Source organism: Amphibalanus amphitrite, unplaced genomic scaffold, assembly GCF_019059575.1.
Source record: "Amphibalanus amphitrite isolate SeventyFive unplaced genomic scaffold, NRLGWU_Aamphi_draft 000093F_arrow, whole genome shotgun sequence".
In the NCBI taxonomy this organism is placed as follows: Eukaryota; Metazoa; Arthropoda; class Thecostraca; order Balanomorpha; family Balanidae; genus Amphibalanus; species Amphibalanus amphitrite.
This window is the reverse complement of record NW_024881589.1, coordinates 845,680-863,499: the sequence shown is the minus strand read 5'-3', so window position 1 is coordinate 863,499 and position 17,820 is coordinate 845,680. Positions and strand designations below refer to the sequence as shown.

Sequence of the window (17,820 nt, the reverse complement as noted above, 5' to 3'; positions counted from 1 at the left end):
ACCTCTGGCACAGCTTGACGTTCTAAAACCCGTAGCGACTTGACGAGGCTAGGTGTGAAACATCTGAGGGACGAGTGGTCTTTTAGTTAGTTTTATTTATATATAAAAATCCCACGCCGAGGTTTAACTCAGAACAAAGATGCACAATATCCCAAGATTACCCAGAGTTTCTGTCCTTTCGTATCATCATTCATCATTCGCTATTCGGTGTGCGAGTGGGCTGCCCTCGTGTGTGTCTGGTTTGTGTGGCCTGCTGACGGCTGCCTGTCGTCTCCCTCCGCTGCTTGGTGTGAAAGGCCCTCTCTGGCCCGTGTCTGCTGTCTGCTGTCGGACACAGCCCACTGCGCCGTCTGCCGCGCGGTGAGACGGTGATACCGCCTCCGTCCGTCCGCCGAGAAAACACGTCTGGGACCGCGTCCAGCCGCCGCGCCGCCGCGGCACGTTTACATTGGTCTCCGTCCGGCTACTGCGCCATTCCCGGCGGATCGGAGCCAATCTCGGCGCGCCGGCGGTGGTGGCGCGCACGGGCCGAGCCGGCACGCGGCCAGCGGCGGCGGCGGCGGCGGGGGCGGGGGCGTACTCACGGCCGGTCTGCCGTGACCGCGACCGTAGCGGTGCCGACCGTGGGGGCCGCCACGACCTTGTGGTGCGCAGAGGAGAGAGTCGCGGAGCTGACGGGGAGAGGGAGAAAGGAGGCGGTGACGGAGCGCCGGCATGGTGTCGCGTCACCGCCCTTGCTGTGTTGAGGCGGGAGGGCTGCCAGCTGCCGACAGCCGGAGAAGATGATGAAACTGAACGCCCCCATTAATTTTCATCGCTTCCGAGTAAATAATCTCTCCCTCATTGCGGGCGGGCGAGCGCAAGGTGGAGTGACTGGACAGAGCATGTCGGAAATAATCAGAGTATTGATGTTCAAAGCGTCGTGGCGAATTGGAATGCCTGTCGATACCGAGCTTGAGCAGCGTAGTATGTTTAAATTCAGTGCCAATGTCATGTCCGTTCGGCGTTTTCCGCTCGCCCCTGCCCCGTTCGAATACCTGGCGTCCTGAGCTCTCCTGTCAGGCTCCGGGCACGTGGCGCCGATCCGCACCATGTGTCGATACCGGTCGCCTGTCACCTCGCGCCGTCCCCGTGTCAGAGGCAGGTGGATCTGACATCCGCCGCTTCTGAACGATCGCGGAAGTGTGTCGAATCTGATGAGTCGACACAACTTGGCGAACGTGGGTGATTCACGCCGACGGAAGTCGAATCGTGGAACTTCATGTGTCTGGATATGTTGCTCTGAGGTGTCGCCGCGCGTGGAAACTCTTGTCAGCCGTCTGCTAACCTCGACCGTGGCTGGCGACCGAGGTCGCGGGTGCGGGCGGACCGGGCCGCGGCCGGCGGCTGACCGCGGCGCCGCGCCGGCCGCCAGCTCGCTCCTGGCCGGCTGCCAAGCCGCCGCTGGCCGCCGCAGCTCACCAAACATGTGTCGGGCGGCGGGCGCGTGCCAGCGCGTGGCGACTGGCCCGGGGGGTGGGCTGCGGGTGGGGAAGCTGCGGCGTGCCCCCGGTCCGGCCGCCGCCACCGCCACCGCCACCGCGGCGGCCGCCTCTTGTTCGCTATTTTTACCGTCGGGTGCGCGCGGCCGCTCCGGTTTCGGAGTCGGCGCCAAGACGGCCAGCGTGCCGGTAAACAGGAACGCTGGCCGGCCGTCTGGCGGCCAGGCCAAGGTGACTGGGCCAGCCAGCCAGCGAGCACGGTCGGTCCGACCCCGGCGGGCGGGCCCCTCCAGCCGCCCCCGACCCCGACCCCGCCGTCACCGCCCCCGTACCGTACCGACACGACGGCGGTGTGCAAGTCACCGGCCCTCCGAGCGACTGAGGGAGCGCACGGGGGAGCGGGCGGGTTTTCCTTGGTGACGGTGCTGTGCTGACCAGGGTACTTACATACTGACTACTACTCTCTGACTACTCGTTGCTGAGTACTCTCCGGGTACAGTACCGGGCCCGCGGCGGTGGCCGGCCGGCCGGTATCGGCCCCGGACCCGGCCGCGGCCGCGTGGGAGGCACCGACTGGGTCCGAGCAGGTTCGGGCGCACCTGCCCCGTGTGAGCGGCACCACCGGCCGGCGGACAATCAATCGGCGCCGGCTGACGTCAGCGGCCGCCGGTGCAGCCGCACGGCCCCTCTGTGACGCCTGACGTCAGCGCACCGGCCGCCGAGCGAGCGCAACTGGCATCAGCCGCCGGGCCGACACCAATGGCGGCTCGCCCGGCGCCCGCTCCCGGTGGGGTGGCCTCCGGAGACGGATGGCGTCGGAAAATGTGCGCACTTCGGCCCGAACGCGGCCGGCTGGATGGGTACAGGCAGTGTCGTGTGACTCATCAGCTGTTGGTTTCGCAATGAACGCGGAACGAAACGGGCCGGGCTGGTGGCGCGCAGTGCACGGAGCCCAAGGCTCCCAAAGCGGGCGGAAAGTACGGAAAATCCGATGCCCCGACCTTTTGTTTCTGCTGGGGTAATGCGGCGTATGTGTGGTATCGGCTAGTGGGAGCTGGCCGACGTGGGGAAACTCCCACTCACTCCCGAGCCGGAGACCAATGAACCGTACCTTCAACTCTGAAATCGCCGCGGCACAAACTTCAAAACTCCGACGGCCTTCGCGTGCTGCACGCGTCAGCTCACTTTCTCGTGCGATCGGTGCTTTCATATTTGATATCGCTATGATGAGTTCAATTTCTGGAACTGAGCACCCAACCGTGCAGCGTTCTACGCACCTGTTTTCGCGACCTAAAAACCCCGAGCTGTCTTGCTCTCGTTGGCTCCGACTCTCACCTACTCTTCTTATCTCCCCTGCTGCCTGAGTTCTGAGTACTTACCTCCCCACCGTCCTTCATACACTCTAGGATCGTGAGTGCTGACATCATGCCCCCGCTGCCTTCCCTTCACACACTGATGGAGCGCGATTACTGCCCACTACTTTGCTGTCCCCCAGACACCAGTGGAGCGATGTACTAACCTCCCTCTTCGCCTCCCTGCAGACCCTGAAGCGGAAGGAACGAGAGTGTGAGCACGAGATGGAGCGTCTGGCGCGCGAGAAGATCGCCAACCAGCAGCGTCTGGCGCAGTTGAAGCGCGACCTCAGCGCCAAGTGGGACCACATCGACTTCAGCCAACTGCTGCCCGACCCCACGGCCAATAACGACAACGACTCCAACTCGACGCTGTCAGCCACCGGTGGGTTCACTGGGGGCGGTGGGTTCACTGTTCGGTGGGGTGGGTTCACTGCTGGGGGGGGGGGGGGGGGGGGTCGCTGGTGGGGGGCGGTGGGCTCGCTAGTGGGAGTTCCCGGTGGGTTCATTAGTGGGAGGTCCCGGTGGATTTGCTGGGCGCGGGTGGGTTCACTGGTTGGGTGGGGGTTTCGGTGGGTTTGCTGGTGGGAGTTCCCGGAGGTTTCGCTGGGCGCGGTGGGCAATGTAGGAAATAAGGCCCTTTGCTGGCCCCAGTCGGGTCCAAACGATTTTGTTCTCCTTCACAAATTAATACTCCGGCATCTGAAATCTCTTAAATTTCCAGCCTGTGTGACGAAAGGCTGCTATTATTACGTCTTAAACATGCAGTTATAGCATTGAGAGATCACATTTTATCAACTGTCACATTTAGTAGGCCAAACCATGCTAAACATATGATTTTCCTGTTGAATGTTCTAAAAACTTGATGGTTCTCCGGACATTTATTCTCCGCGACCAGGACCAAAATTTACAGTTCCAACATTGGCGGTGGGTTCCCTAGTGTGCTCTGCAGCATTACGTGCGGGGAAGAAGGTGTTTTGGCACGGTTGCTCCTTGTGCATACGTTTGCTGGTGGGTGTAACTGGAAAAGATCGATTAGAATGGGCATATGAGCGCCTGACCTTTCGACACTGAGCATTCAGTCATCGTGCTGGTGCATTCCTCGATAGCGACCTCCATGTGTGCAATGTGCAGTGTGCACGTCGTCCGTCCCACTGGGCGTTCCCCGGAGTGTCGTGACCGCCGGCCGTGACCGGTGGCCGGGCGGGCCGTCATATGTTGGCCCACTGAGGGACACGCGGCTGGCCCGGTTCGATGGCGCCGATACCGGCCGCGGTGGTGCGGTGACGCGCGCTCCGATCGACGGTGCGTGCAGAGCGAGGCTGGCGGGGCACGCACACGCTGCGCCGCGCCGGTCACGCACCCACGCACACGCGAACCGGCGATGCGCACAGTGGCGTGACGTGTGAGGCTCAGTGGGAACGAGGGAGAACGTTTAATTCGCGGTGACTGTTGTGGCAGCGTTTGAATGGTCTTTGTGATTGGGAGGTAGATCGAGTGAAGTCAGTTCTATGTCAAGGTTAACGGGAACTATGGAGATGAGCTCGGCTGAATGAAATCCACCCAGTGTGGCTATGCAGATATTATGCTGCGCGCTTTTCGCGTTAACAGAACAAAGGCAGAAGGCTGGCCGGGCCCGCGGCATGCTTCTGCATACTGTGACGGGTCGCTTTGAAGTCTAGCTTAGACCTGAACCACGCCGCGTTTACGTAATGCTGTCACATTATAGGCTAGGCAGAGTGCAGTCGCTACCGCTCGTTAGCGTATATGGAAACGTGACACGGAATTATTTCCCCCGTCCCGTAGTGGGGTCGCTGTTATCTTGCGCTGGTGTTGTCCGACCCGACTCTGACTTCACTGACTGCCTCTCGTTTCTCTGTACGACACTGAGCTCTCCGTCCCACATGGGAGCTGCTGTATCCCGTACTGGTGTCGGCGACCTCCGACTCTGACCTTGACTCCGACTCTCCTCCGCCAGAGTCTCGACTGGACGGCGACTCGTACCAGGCCAGTCCGGAGCGCGAGCTGGAGCCGCCGTCTCCGGAGCCGCGCCGGCGGCCGGCCGAGCGGCCCGCCGCCGCCAGTCCCGCCTACCTGGGCCACTCGTCGGGCTACTCGTCCAGCTCTCCGACCGTTGCCGCCTCGGCACCCCCGCTGGGCGGCGGCGGCGGCGGTCAGCCGGCCGGCCTGGCGCGACTGGCAGCCATGGCCTCCAGCCAGCAGAAGATGCTCTCCTCCGGCGGCCACAAGGTGTCGGTGGTGCAGACGACCGCGGCCGAGACCGACGGTCGTGGCCGGCCCGATACCGACGCTCAGCTCCTGCATGCCGAGCACGGTCAGTGGGGCGTTCTCAGTGGCGTGCCGGGTTGTACAGAGGCGGGCTGGGGGAGGGGTTATGTAGAGTACAACGTACAGCAGTGATTGGCTGGGAGAGTTGCAGCCGGCCACTGTGATGATTGTTGGCTGGTGTTGTAGCTGGGTTAGGTATTTTGTTGTTTTTGCTGGTAAACTCTGTTGTAAATGTCATGCTGTGGGGAGTTGTGGCTTGTGTACCTCTCTGCAGCCCTGGTATTGTATGGGACAGACTGGGAGTGCCACTCTTAGACTGCAGAAGCAGTGTTTGGGGTCGTGTTTACCTGACCTCAGCTACATGACGCCTACATGCCGTAATGCGACGCGTCATCTCTGCGGTTCTCGATAGTATTTTAAGGCTGTCCGTATGACTGATGTTTATTGACTGGTTACTGGTCAGTCTAACAAATATGGGCCGGTTATATGACCTGAACAGGAGTCTGCAGCTGTGCTGTGCTCAGACTACCCTCCGTGCCGCTCTATATGACTTGTCATCTGACCTAGCGGTCGCCGGCTCCTCACAGGTGTCCAGTACGTGCCCGTGACGGCGCTGTCGGAGGTGGGGCGGCCGCCCGCCACCGTCTCCTATGTGGAGCAGCCCCTGGACGCCTCGCGAAAGGCGCTCGTGCTGGAGACGGTGCCCGGCCACATCGTCAATGCGCAGGTAAGGAATATAGGGACGGGCGAGGGATGGGGGGGGGGGGGGGGGTCGGTGCTGCGGGAAAGGGAAACTCGGGTCAAGTCCCACTGCAAGGTTATAGAAATATGGAGATATGTTGGATATGATGATGGTATCTGTAATGGAGGTTAAGAGATCCCCAGAATAGACAAAGGGTTCGTGAAAGTTGTTTGTACTGTATAATGAAAACGGTTGCGAATATTTGCCGAGTGGGTTATCTTTGAATATGCTCTGGGCTGGGCTATGAATATAAGCCGCTTGTCTCGGAGGCATTCACTTTCCTTTCGGCATTTTACTTCATTTCGCTTGATCTGATGTACTGCCTTCTAATGTGTTATACAACCGCACCTGCCGTACTCTGGCTTGTGGGTTCGTACCTCGTACTGTCTCTCCCACACTGATATCAGGTGTCTGCCTGTGACCCTACCGGTTGTTTGTGACCCTTGTGTCTTATACCTGCCTGTGACTGTCGGCTGTGACTTCTGTGTTTGATGCCTGTCTGTGACTCTACCGGTCGTGACTCATGTGTCTGATGTCTGTCTGTGACTACCGGCTATGACTCCTGTGTCTTGTGTCTGGCTGTGATTCTACCGGCTATGACTTCTGTGTCTGATGTCGGTCTGTGACTCCTGTGTCTGATGTCTGTCTGTGACTCTACCGGCCGTGACTCCTGTCTCTGCTGTCTTAAACTCTACCGCCGCCGTTTGTCTGACCCCTCCCCCTCCTCCGGCAGCTGATGTCCTCGGCGGCCGGCACGGTGCGGCTGAGCAGCGCCGGCGTACCGAGCGTCCAGCTGACGGCGGCGCCGTCCTCTCTGCAGGTGCTCACACCGGCCGGCGTGCGACTGGTGGCCGCGCCCGGGCCGGCGCACCACGCTTCCGGCTCCGGTGAGCTAGCGAGCTAGGTCGGCTGTTAGGTGAGCTATAGAGTGGTGAGCTAGCGCTCTAGGTCGGCTGTTAGGTGAGCTATAGAGTGGTGAGCTAGCGCTCTAGGTCGGCTGTTAGGTGAGCCATAGATTGATGGGCTAGTGTGGGAGGGATCTTTGTTGGGTGAACTAGTGTGCAAAGGTCCATTCTTAGGTGAGCTACAGGCCGGTGAACCAGAGAGCTAGAGTCCGCTCTTAGGTGAGCTATAGGGCGGTGAGCCAGAGCGCAAGGGTCCGCTGTCAGGTGAGCTAGCGCGCTCGGGGCCCCTTTGTTGGGTGAGCGACAGTAAGTGTGTTGAGCTATCACACTATGTTTGAGATGTATTATGAAACTCCCGTGAGTCATTTTGATTGGTGACGATGAGTGACTCATTTGTGTGGCTTGCATTCATGTATTTATCTTGATTGTCAAACGGTGGTCATGCCAAGAGATCCGGCCATTGACAGATAAAAATCGTGCAGCCGTAATACGCTAGACCACCGTAATCCCACGAACTCGACTGGTTCAGTCGATGTTTCTGTATGGCTTTAGTCACCAACCTACCTCAACATTGACGTGTCACAAAATGACGTTCGAACACTCAGTGAACCACTACGCACAATTCGGAAACCCCACCAGCATGTCATGGATCGTTTCGAAATCCCATCATTTACCGCTCATCACCCGTTTTGTGTTTCTTTCAGGTGTTTATGTGAGTCCCTCCGTCGCTGTTGTTCGCTCGGTGTGTCTGACGACTTTGTTCTCTCTCCGACAGCAGCGGTGATGGCCACGACCTCTGGCGGCGCGCAGCGCTCGGTGCTAACGCTGCCGCCACGGACGGCCGTGCCACTGCCGCGAGCGGAGACCGCCCCCAGCGCCGGCAAGGTGGCAGGTGAGCGGTGACTCGGGGCAGGGGACGGGGCGGACTGGTTGGATAGGGAACCTACTGAGAGCGGAACAGAGGGTACCGAGGACAGGACTCAGCCAACTGAAAAAATATGAGGCAAATGGCTCGCTAGATGGTAGTATCGTGTAGGGATGGGACCTGCGTAGCGGGCCGAATAGCTGAATGCTCTGGGTGGGGAAGTTTAATATGCGCCTAGGTGGAAGTCATGAAGCAGACGACGAAGCAGCCACTCATGTAGCAGACGAAGTAGCTACAAGTAGACGCAGTATGTCTATGTGAGGAGGAGTGGGCGGGTGATTTAGCGGTCATGAGTTGGGAACGGCAAAGTTTGTCCGCTCGGGGTAGAGCAGAGCGTGGTCCGAGATCCTGGTGCGCTGAATCCGGGTGTTAACTGCCCCCGAGTCGCATGCGTCCCGGTCCGAACTCGGGGCGGTTTTTCGGCCGGCTCTGCTCCCCGAGTTGGAGCGGTTTCTCGGCCGGTGTGACTCGCCGAGTTGTGTGCACTGTGCAGTGTGCACCGAACCCGATGACCTTTAGCTGCCGGCCGGCCGCCGGGCGGTCGTTTGGAGCCGGCGGCCACTCGGTGTGTGCCCAGTTGCCGGGCATCCGTTGCCTATTGTCGCCAGCTGGGTCGATGCGGGCCGACTCACTTTAAAGTATAATCGAACTGGGACGATGGTTTCTTCGCCCAACGACAGCCAGGCGGCGATATGAGGGTACTTAATGTCGCCAAAGCTAAGGCTCTGCATCATGCTAAGGCCATTTGAGGCTGCTTTTTGTTAGGGACGCTCGTTCAAATTCTTTGTTCCTAGCAAGTAGCTTACGACCGTCTTAATGCGTATTTTGGGTCGCCGGTGTTGCCTTAGCAGTTAGCACTACCCGGTGACCTTATCGCTGAGCTGACCGCTGACTGGCCACCAATAATGACCACTGACCGCTGTCCACTGTCTCCACTGCCCCACAGCACATCTTTACCTTTTACGGGCTTTGGTTTACTCCTCTGACCCCTGAAGTCACGACCTGTCCCTCTAACCGTCTTGTTCCGTTGACACATCCCTATCAGCCATCCCTCTAGCCCTTTGACCCGCCTTTCTGACCTAGCCCTCTGACGCTCTGACCGTCCCGTTCCTCTGACGCTCTAACCTCCCCTCCCCTCTGACCCGCGGCCCTGACCATCCCGCCTCTCTGACTCGCTTCTCTGACCTCCCCGCCCCTCTCGACAGCCGTGTCGGGCCTGACCCAGCTGGTGAGCTCCCCGCTGCCGCGACTGGTCACCCAGCCGGTCACACACCTGGTGGCATCCGCCGCGCCTGCCACTATGACCGTCCTCGGCCAGTCCAAGGTGAGTTCGGCGCCGCTGAGCTGCCCACTGCTGGGATTTGGCAGGGCGTGGGGAGGGACGGGGTGTGATGTGATTGGGAGGAGAAAAGTTTGAGACAATCGAGGAGTTCATTTATCGAGGGGTGATGATGTTTCTATTATTCATTATGCTGTTTTCTATTTCGTTTTCTTTTTCTGGGTGCACTTTATTTTCAAATGTCACCCATTTCCTCTATATTGCAAGCGGCAAAGACTAAGGTATTTCACTTTTACTTTCATTGTTTTAATTTTTTAAACATAAACCAAACTATATCGATCCCTTCCCTCCCTTTGCGACGATCCGAGCCCTCCTTTCAATTCAATAACGCGTCCATTGGCGACCGCCCGCACCTCATCATCGCCCATCCCGGCCAGTCTGCGGTCTGGGCGGGGTGTTTTCGGCCCGGGGCTGAGCCCGTGTCCGCGGGGCTGTTTTGCCGCCGCGGGGCCCATTCTGGCCACAGCGGGCCGATTTACGGTGCCGCAGAGGCGCCGTTTGTGCGATAGATGGCCGCGTCTGGCCTGAACAGCAGTAATCCGCTGATGGCCGGCCGTCAGAGCGATCCCGTCCTCTGCTCTCCCTCTCCGGCACTCTACCTCCTCTCCGTTCGTCTCACGAACACACGCTGTCGGAGTGTTGGCTAGTGACAAGTCACACTTTGCGTATCATCTTTGATTTTATTTTATTCATGATCATTTTTATTGGGGTTGGCATCATTTCTGTCGCTCTTGAATTCCGTACTCCACCTTTGCACATACACACACACCTTGAAAAAGTCATCACGCAGGTTGCTAACCTATTATATTCCTCCAGCATTGTGTTTTGGCTGGGATACCCCTCCGCTCCTGCCTGCCCCAGTTGCCCGCGCGCCGCTCTTCCATCGTCCTCGTCTTCCCGTCAGTCTTTTTCCGCCGTCAGTCGTCTGCCCGCCGTTCCGCCGCCATTGTGTCGTCGCTCCGCCTATGGTCGATCGGTCTCCGTCCTCTGTGGACTCGTGTCTCCCTTCCCTGGCTAACTTGTGTCTCCGTACACTGAGTCGTGTCTCCTTGGCCGACTCCCGTCTCCGGCTCCGGATGACACCTGGCTAGATAATGTCTCCTCGCACCAACAGTTCCCGTCTCTGTCCCGACTGACGCGTGTCTACTCAGCTGATACCTTCAAGACCTCCATTCCTGGCTGACGCATGCCTCCTGTGTCTGACTGGAGTTCTATAACCTTGGTCTGACTCCCGTCTCCGTCTCCGGCGATTCCTGACTCTCCGGACTCCTGACTCTTATCTCCGTCTCGGTCTGAATGTTGTCTCCGTCTCCTGGTGCTGCCGCAGGTGGTGAAGCAGCTGCCGGTCATCTCTCCGTACATCACCACTGCCTCCCAGGCGCCCAGTCGACCCATGGTCGTCGTCTCGGCCGCCGGCCTCCTGCCAGTCACCAAACACTAGGCGGCGCCCGAGAGAACCTCAAGTTACCGGCGCGGCGCATAGGTGGCAGCACCGATAGCGGTGGGACGGGTTGCCGCGTGGCGCCCTCTGGGATGAGTAGGTCGAGCCGGGGAGGACCTATCGGTCGGCTCGGGAGAAGGGTGTGGAGGCGCCACTGCTGGGGGTATGCCTGCGGGGACATGGCTGCTGTTTCTATGCCATCACAAACGTCCCCTCTAAGTAGAGTTCTGCACGGCTGCAATTTTCCACAGCCTAGCCGCCCCGCAGCCGTGGCTCCACAGCCACAGCCGCCCACAGCCGTGGCAAACTGTGGGCAGCCAGCCGTCAGCCGGCCGTGATGAAATGCAACCAAATAGTATATAATAAGTTGTTTTTAGTTGAAACATATAGCCAAAAGCACATTGCAATGGGCTAGAGATTCTCAAGCTCATGAAGCATCATAGGCTAAGTGGTTGTGTATCTGGCTTTAGGCCGAAGGCCTGAAGCCTGATGCGCATCGCATGCCTACACAAGCCCTTGCAAGGGGTTAAGAAAGATGGGTAGGTTAGGTAAGGTAGGTACCTACATCAACAGAAAACATAAACAACGAACCAGAATAGAAGCACTAGCAGTGTAGAATAGACATCTAATGCCAAATCCTGAAGCATGGTTGTGGGACAGAACAACAGACCCTGATGCTTTTCATTATCAATGTTAGGTATGGAAAATGAAACTGAAGTTGATGGACAAACAGTGATTGTCTAGTCAAAACTCTTGCTTCTTTCTTACCCTGCATATTTTCTGGGGTGTGATATGCCAGGCTTGAAGCAACCTTCTGAGCAAGTCTCCAACTAATTTGATATGCAAGGCATCAAAACACTAGTGAGCATCCAAGAAAGAAAAACATTCATCTATTTTGATTTTTCCAAATAATGATCTTCGCTCAAATCCCCAAGGACGTGCGATTGCTCTTTCAATCAAAAATTTTACTTGAGTCAAATGACGTAAAAAGCAAAGAAGTGGCAATAAATTGTTTTGTGTCACCATAAACAGCCATAGAAATCATAATTAATCAATAATAATGCTATACAGTTAAAAATTTGCTCTCAAACAAATATCAATTATCAAATTTTTACATTTTTAGAGGAAGACGTCATTATATTAGTAAAATCAACAGCTCGCGTAAGAAATATTGTGTTCAGGGTTTTCACCGTCATGTGAATTACGTGTTCAGGGTTTCCACCATCATGTGAATTAACCGTAAATAAGGTTCATACTCACTTATAATCTAATTCCATTGGCTTCGTTGATCAGCATTTTCTGTTAGCGGTCACTCACACGCCAGTTAGAACATAAAGCGCCAGTTTTATATTATGTAATTGGACTTGCCGAAAATCCAGAAGTACATCTAAGAGTTATTTTAGATAATATTTTATGAAGCCTTTACCTGCCTTTACCTAGGCGTGATTTCTTTTTCTATTACCTGAAAGAATTATTGAACGCTCATCTTCAATAGCTGTAAGGTGCTCTCCTAATGACCAGGTAAGATTGAGATTGATTTGAGGGGGATGTGACAGCAACATGTTGCATTTTCTGAAACTGTCAAGCTATTGATGATGAAGGAACAATTGGTGCCTATAATTAGTATTCTGTACCAGAGTGCAAACTCTTCTACAGCAAATGGTAAAACCATTACAGGTTTTCAAAGGCTTCACCACTTTCAATATTGCTGGGCATCCTTTGCATGATTTTTACAGGCTAGGCTGCTTATCAGAATGTAAGATTAAGGATTTAAAATTTTATATTTGAGTACTTAAGATTGAGCTTGAAATCTCACAGCCGTGGCCACAGCCGTAGCCGTGTTCTTGGAGATATTTGCAGCCGCCCCGGCCCACAGCCGTGGGGCTGCAGCCAGCCGCGGCTGCAGCCGGCCGGTGCAGACCTCTACCTCTAAGTACTTCCCAGAGAAGCAGTCACAGGCTGACCACTTGTGTCGTGCAGTTGGGGAAGGTTGGTGGTCACGTCACCCAATGCGCCGCAGGGTCCACCAACTGCCAGCGGCGGCTGGTCGGTAGCGCCGGCCGACCTCACACCTCTACTCCAGAGGTCACAGGTCACCATCCCTCCTCAGACCTCCCCGGTGACCGCGGGGTCGCAGGTCGGCCCCCCAGTCCCGCCAGGCTGATCGGGACGATATTCCTCACCCGTTTTTATCTCTATCCATGGGCTCTACGAGGCGAGCCCGCCAGGGCATTGGTCTGTGCAAATCATAGCCTATGTAGCTATCATCATTCAGGGAGTGTGCACGTGTCTCTTGATGCTGACTTTCGATGAGCCATGAACGCTTAACGTCTCTTCTTTCCTGACGCGGAAGGGTGGTGCGTGCTCTTTCTGAAGAAGTCTAGGTAGTCCGGCCGCCGGCGCAAAATGTGGCGATCGGTCGCATCTACCGTGTAGATGCCTTGCCCAAGCTTTCGCCCTTGATTCGATCGTTGAGAGAGTGTAAGTCGCAGTGTTGGACTGGTAGATTAGCGCGGAAATCAGGATAAAATGGCGGAGACGCAACGCGGTCACCGCCCGAAAAATATCTCCCGTAGTGGTACCCTGAATAGGTCAACTATTGTTGCTGTTACGATCATGTGCCGGTGGTTGTCAAGGCCGCAGCGATTGGGTTATGACGAGGGTGGGACGATGCTCACAGACCTGCGAGCCACATAATATTGAGACGAAATTGAACTTGTCTCAGTGGAATTTGCACATGCTCGGAAGTGTTCCCGGGTGAGGCAGAATCCAGAATTCAGCATGGTATGGTCGTTGCAAACGATTAACACATGGCTTAAGCTTCTCCTTTCTTTTCCATACGCCTCGAAAAAGTCCAATGCGGATTGATATTTCACACGCGCTGATTATGTGGAAGCATGGTTGAACTGGGTCCTCGTGAGACAAAAACAGCAGTGTGTTTTCGGGTGCAGCGACTCTCTGATCCGTTAAAGAAATCAAAGTTTTATTCCGCGACCGAGCCGGGCGGTCCAATGGACTGGAAGGCGGGCTTCCAGGCGTATCGTCCAACCAGCTCCGATAATACTATCCCAATGTCCAACCACAATCGGCATAATTGTTCAAAAGAACGAAATGTTTTTCGTTGCACGTGGGGCGACTTCCACGGGTGGGGATCCTCGCCGTTCTAAAGTGAAGCTGGCGACAGGTGCTTTTTTCTCGGAGGGTGGATCCTCTGGGCACGCTGGGCGCATCGGTCCACCGCGCGGCGCCATGCAATGTTCATGTCATGCCTAGTACAACACGGCCCGGGCGCGGGCCAGGGGAGGGGACGGACGGGAGGGGTGAGACTGGAGGGGCGCGGGTGGCGCACAGGGACGGGTGTGGCGCTCGGGGTGTTCCCAGTCGCCGCGTCTGTGATGGCAGGGCGTCGGCGGCCGGTCCGAGCGAGCCTGACCTCCCAGCGCTGCTGTGGTCCGAGCGGCCGCCGGCGGCTGCGGCGCGGCTCCCCACCAGACGGGGTGGGACGGACGGCACCGGGGCCCGGGCGGTGTCTTGTCCTGTCGACCGGCGCGCTGCTCGTCTGTCTCTGGATGGGCGGGTACGGTGGCCCGTCCCAGTGCCGCCCGCCCTCGGCCGGTTGGTGGTTCAGTTATGGTGCTCTGTGATATTCCTGTTTGTGTATGGCGCGTTTGTTTGCTGTGAAGAAGCGCCGTCGCGGTCCGGGCTCGGCGCTCTTGTTTTGGCCGCGTGACGGCAGCAGCGGCGGCTCTGTTGGGTTTGTTTTGTTGAAATTTTATCTCTATCCCTCCTATCGCCCTCCGGCGCGGCGACACTGGGGCGCTGGAGTGTCGGGTTAGGGACCCGCAGAGCCGTCGGGCTGGTGGTTCTCCGGCGGCCGGAACTGTCGGCTCTGAACTGCGCTGCCGCCCGCGGTGCTGGTGGGGCGCTGCGGGTGTGTGCTGTGTGTGAGCGGACGGCGACGGCGCGCCGCCGGACGGCTGTCCAGCGCCGCCCCCTCCTGCAATAACCCTATGAAGGAGAACACGGCGGTTGCTCGACCGCGCGCGACCACAGACCTCTTTCCTTGTTAGGCTTGAATTGTATATGGTGAATATCTAATGCTGTTCAGTATATTGTTGATTGTGTACCCTTACTGAAATACATGTCCACGATGCAAATGGCGGCTTTCCTGTGGATTTGAGCTATTTTGGAATGATATAACCAGGTGAGCTTATTAAAACAACTGCCATTTTTGCGAAAAGCTAAAATTGTCTCGCTGGGAAAATACCGGAACAATGCAGCGTCGGCTTTGTAACATCAACGTTCATAAGCCCTCTTTCAAAGCCGATGACGACATAATGCCTAAAGCCGGCAATTGATGTTGCCTTTCTTACTCTGTGTCATTTCAACTTCAAAATAGTTCAAAGGGCGTTTCATCATGGTATTTACTTTTATTATTTATCTAAGCAGCGTTAGAACTATTGATGACATGTGCTAGTATAGCGCCGCAGTTTGGTCGAGACGAATACTCGTTACTGAAAGTTGGCTCAGTTAACCGTAAAACGATTGGCGTTCAAGGAAAGCAAAAGTGAATGACAGTACCCACTTGGAAACCGGAACATGAGATCTCGGGGCAGCGAGAGATGGTCAAGGGTCTTAGAACGTGCCAAGGAAGTAGCAACGCGGAGTGTCTACGAGAGAAGCACGAGCGGACCGGTTGCATCGAGTCGCCCTCGCAGATGTCCCCCCGATCGTGGCAGACGGCGCCACTGGTCGTGTTGTGCTGTGGGACAGACGGAGGTCGCCGCCTCTCGGTCACCGGAGACCAACTGTCGACGATTCCGCGGCCTCGTCCTGATCTTCATAGCGTTAGTGGTGTTCATTATTTTCTGCGATCTTCTTGTTGCAGTAACCGAAGGTTTGTAACCGAAGGTTAAAACATTATACGTTGGAAATTATAATTGCTTTCTACTGAAAAACATGAGTTTCCTGACATCTCAGTTTCCTGACAATTTTGCAAAAGCTGCCTGAGATCAGCTATTCTGATGGATGCTGAACTACGAACGGCTGCTACCAATTAGATACCCGGTGTATGTTGTTTCCACAAGGGGTGCGGAACCACAAGCATTGGCCGATCCAAAAAGATAGTCTTGGAAGCTTCGGGGGGCATATCCCCCAAAAAAGTTTCTCCAAATAAAAAAAACTAATCGGATTTCAATTCCTTACGCACTGTTGTGCTGTTTAAAACAAACTGTTCCTCACAAAAAAAAAAATGTTTATCAACTTTTCGTTTTATTCTCCAAAACCGCAAATTTTCGTCGGGTTTCGGGCGTTGCGGGGGGGGGGGGAAATTCGTCAGGTCATGAAAAGTCTCTTCAGCGTTTTTTTTTTGCAGCAACTTTAACAGAGACATGCTTAAACGGCGAAAGCACCTTGGATGTGTTCAGCTCAACGATAAGCATCGAATGCTTTGCAACATAACCTTTTCCGGTCAGAATATGGCGTTGATTTTAGGTAATTTTTTCAAAATGACATTTTAGGTCAAACTATTCGATTTACTAACTATATACTACTATTTAGGTCATTCGACGCATCTTCGCGAGAGAAAAACGATGCCGGTAATATCAGTGTCGTGCATGTTTTGAGTCAGAAGTTATTGCAGAGAAACGTTAATTAACTCTCGCACTGATAAGGGGGGACCCCCTCGGTTTTTCGCGACTGACTAGCGCAAAAAGCAGCTGATCGCGACGAAACTTTCAGTACCCTTGAGTTAATCAATTTTACACATACCCTAAAAATTTCATGACCCTGACGGGCCTGACCCCAATGACCTTTGACCTGTGGCCTGTTTCTCGCGATCATGTTTGGCCGGAATCGCGATTCGGCGTGTGTCGGCTCATTTTCGCGTTTGCAGTCTTTTTGTGGTTTTAAACGTTCAAACATGTGAAATGATGTTGGTCCCATGCATTTCGGTGGCCGTCAAGGTCCTAGTGAAGGTCAAGTCAGGCCATTGACCTTTTTTATAATTTTAGTCCGAACCTTTTGATTGGAAGGATTCACAAGAACAGAGTCCCCGCTAAGCGAAGCTTGTTGCGTTGACCCTGCTCTCTACCCTCCGATCGCGCAATTCCGGTTCTATTGCAGAATTTAGAGTCCAAAGTTTAACGTGTGCCCTTAGCCGCGTACGGCCGGTCCCCTCACTGACTTCACCTGGCTACGGCCTGCCACCAACCGCAACCATACCTGTCAGGAGGCCCGTAGACGTCAAACGCCCGTCGCGCTTCTAACCTGGACTGTAACTGAGAACGCGTGCTAGCCTCTCACCACGTGGAGTCCAACGCTCTACCAGGCACCAGCTGAGCTACGGGACCGGCTACTATATTGCCACCTACTATGAATACTCGGCAGGACGCCTACTGGCTGACCTGACCTGACTTGACCCGACCTTGCCAATGCATGAATACATCATCTGTGATAAAAAAGCATGAAATGCGTGATCAGCATCCCAAAAACCGTATAATAACCTTACTGTACGAAGTTCTTATAGGTCCCGATTTTCCCGACTTTTTGGTCATTGACCTGACCTGGAAGGTCAACCAATGACCTAGGATCTTAAAATCAGGTATTGTCAGCTTCCTCTCGTCACGCGCAGCACGCTCGTTTTCCGCGTAGCTCTACCCCGATAAGGGGTCGAACGGCAGAGGGGGAGTCCAACGGACCCTCCCCCGTATATTCGCGGCTGGCAAAACACCAATACGGGCAAGGGTTGAAAAACGTTAATTTTGACATTTTTTGTCCTCAAGGCCGTAATTCACACCTGAGAGCATTGCCCAAAAAGCGCTTTAAAAGAGTTAACAACTTCGCTCCGCAGCGCTGTAGTCGTTCACGAGTTATGCGCCGATTTCTCGAATGTTGTCGAAATTCGCGAAATTTGACCTACAGCGACCCCGAATGACAGGTGACCTTTAAAGTGACATGAAATTGGCCGAAATGATTCATTCATGTTTTTTTTTTTTTTGACGCTCTTTTGAACTCCACCTCGCCTACCGCTTGCTGCTGCGTGGCCCAGGAGCCGATTTAGAAGGCAGAGGATGGTCACTCCCCCCCCCCCGCCCCCTCCCCTCCCCAGAAGGGCGTATAAATCCGGTGGCGCAGCGCGGCGCGGGTATACCGCTTTCATTCTTCGTGGCTTGAACACAAACGGAAGTTTGGTGCGGTCTCCCCACAGCGCTGCAAGCGAATGCCCGTGTGGCAGTACGCGCTGTCTGTCCATAGATGGCGTTAGTAGTCTATGCCTGGGTAGGTAGACTGTACCGCAGGGCACGGCGCTGGAGTGGGCAGACTGTACCGCATGGCACGGCGCGGAG

General features: G+C 55.6%; 1 protein-coding gene across 3 annotated transcripts in view; it reads left to right on the top strand.

Annotated features, from left to right (window-relative positions):
• The window catches only part of LOC122380212 (max-binding protein MNT-like), a 43,994-nt gene extending 29,363 nt beyond the window's left edge, over positions 1-14,631 (top strand). For 2 of the 3 annotated variants that reach the window (XM_043363188.1, XM_043363186.1), the window contains exons 4-11: positions 3,023-3,218; positions 4,812-5,168; positions 5,710-5,849; positions 6,598-6,751; positions 7,545-7,661; positions 8,900-9,018; positions 10,361-10,693; positions 12,408-14,631. In XM_043363188.1, coding sequence (XP_043219123.1) covers positions 3,023-3,218; positions 4,812-5,168; positions 5,710-5,849; positions 6,598-6,751; positions 7,545-7,661; positions 8,900-9,018; positions 10,361-10,474 — 1,197 coding nt within the window. In that variant the 3' untranslated portion in view covers positions 10,475-10,693; positions 12,408-14,631. The remainder of the gene's footprint in view (positions 1-3,022; positions 3,219-4,811; positions 5,169-5,709; positions 5,850-6,597; positions 6,752-7,544; positions 7,662-8,899; positions 9,019-10,360; positions 10,694-12,407) is intronic. The other variant, XM_043363187.1, reaches the window with a different exon arrangement.
• Positions 14,632-17,820: the final 3,189 nt, after the last annotated feature.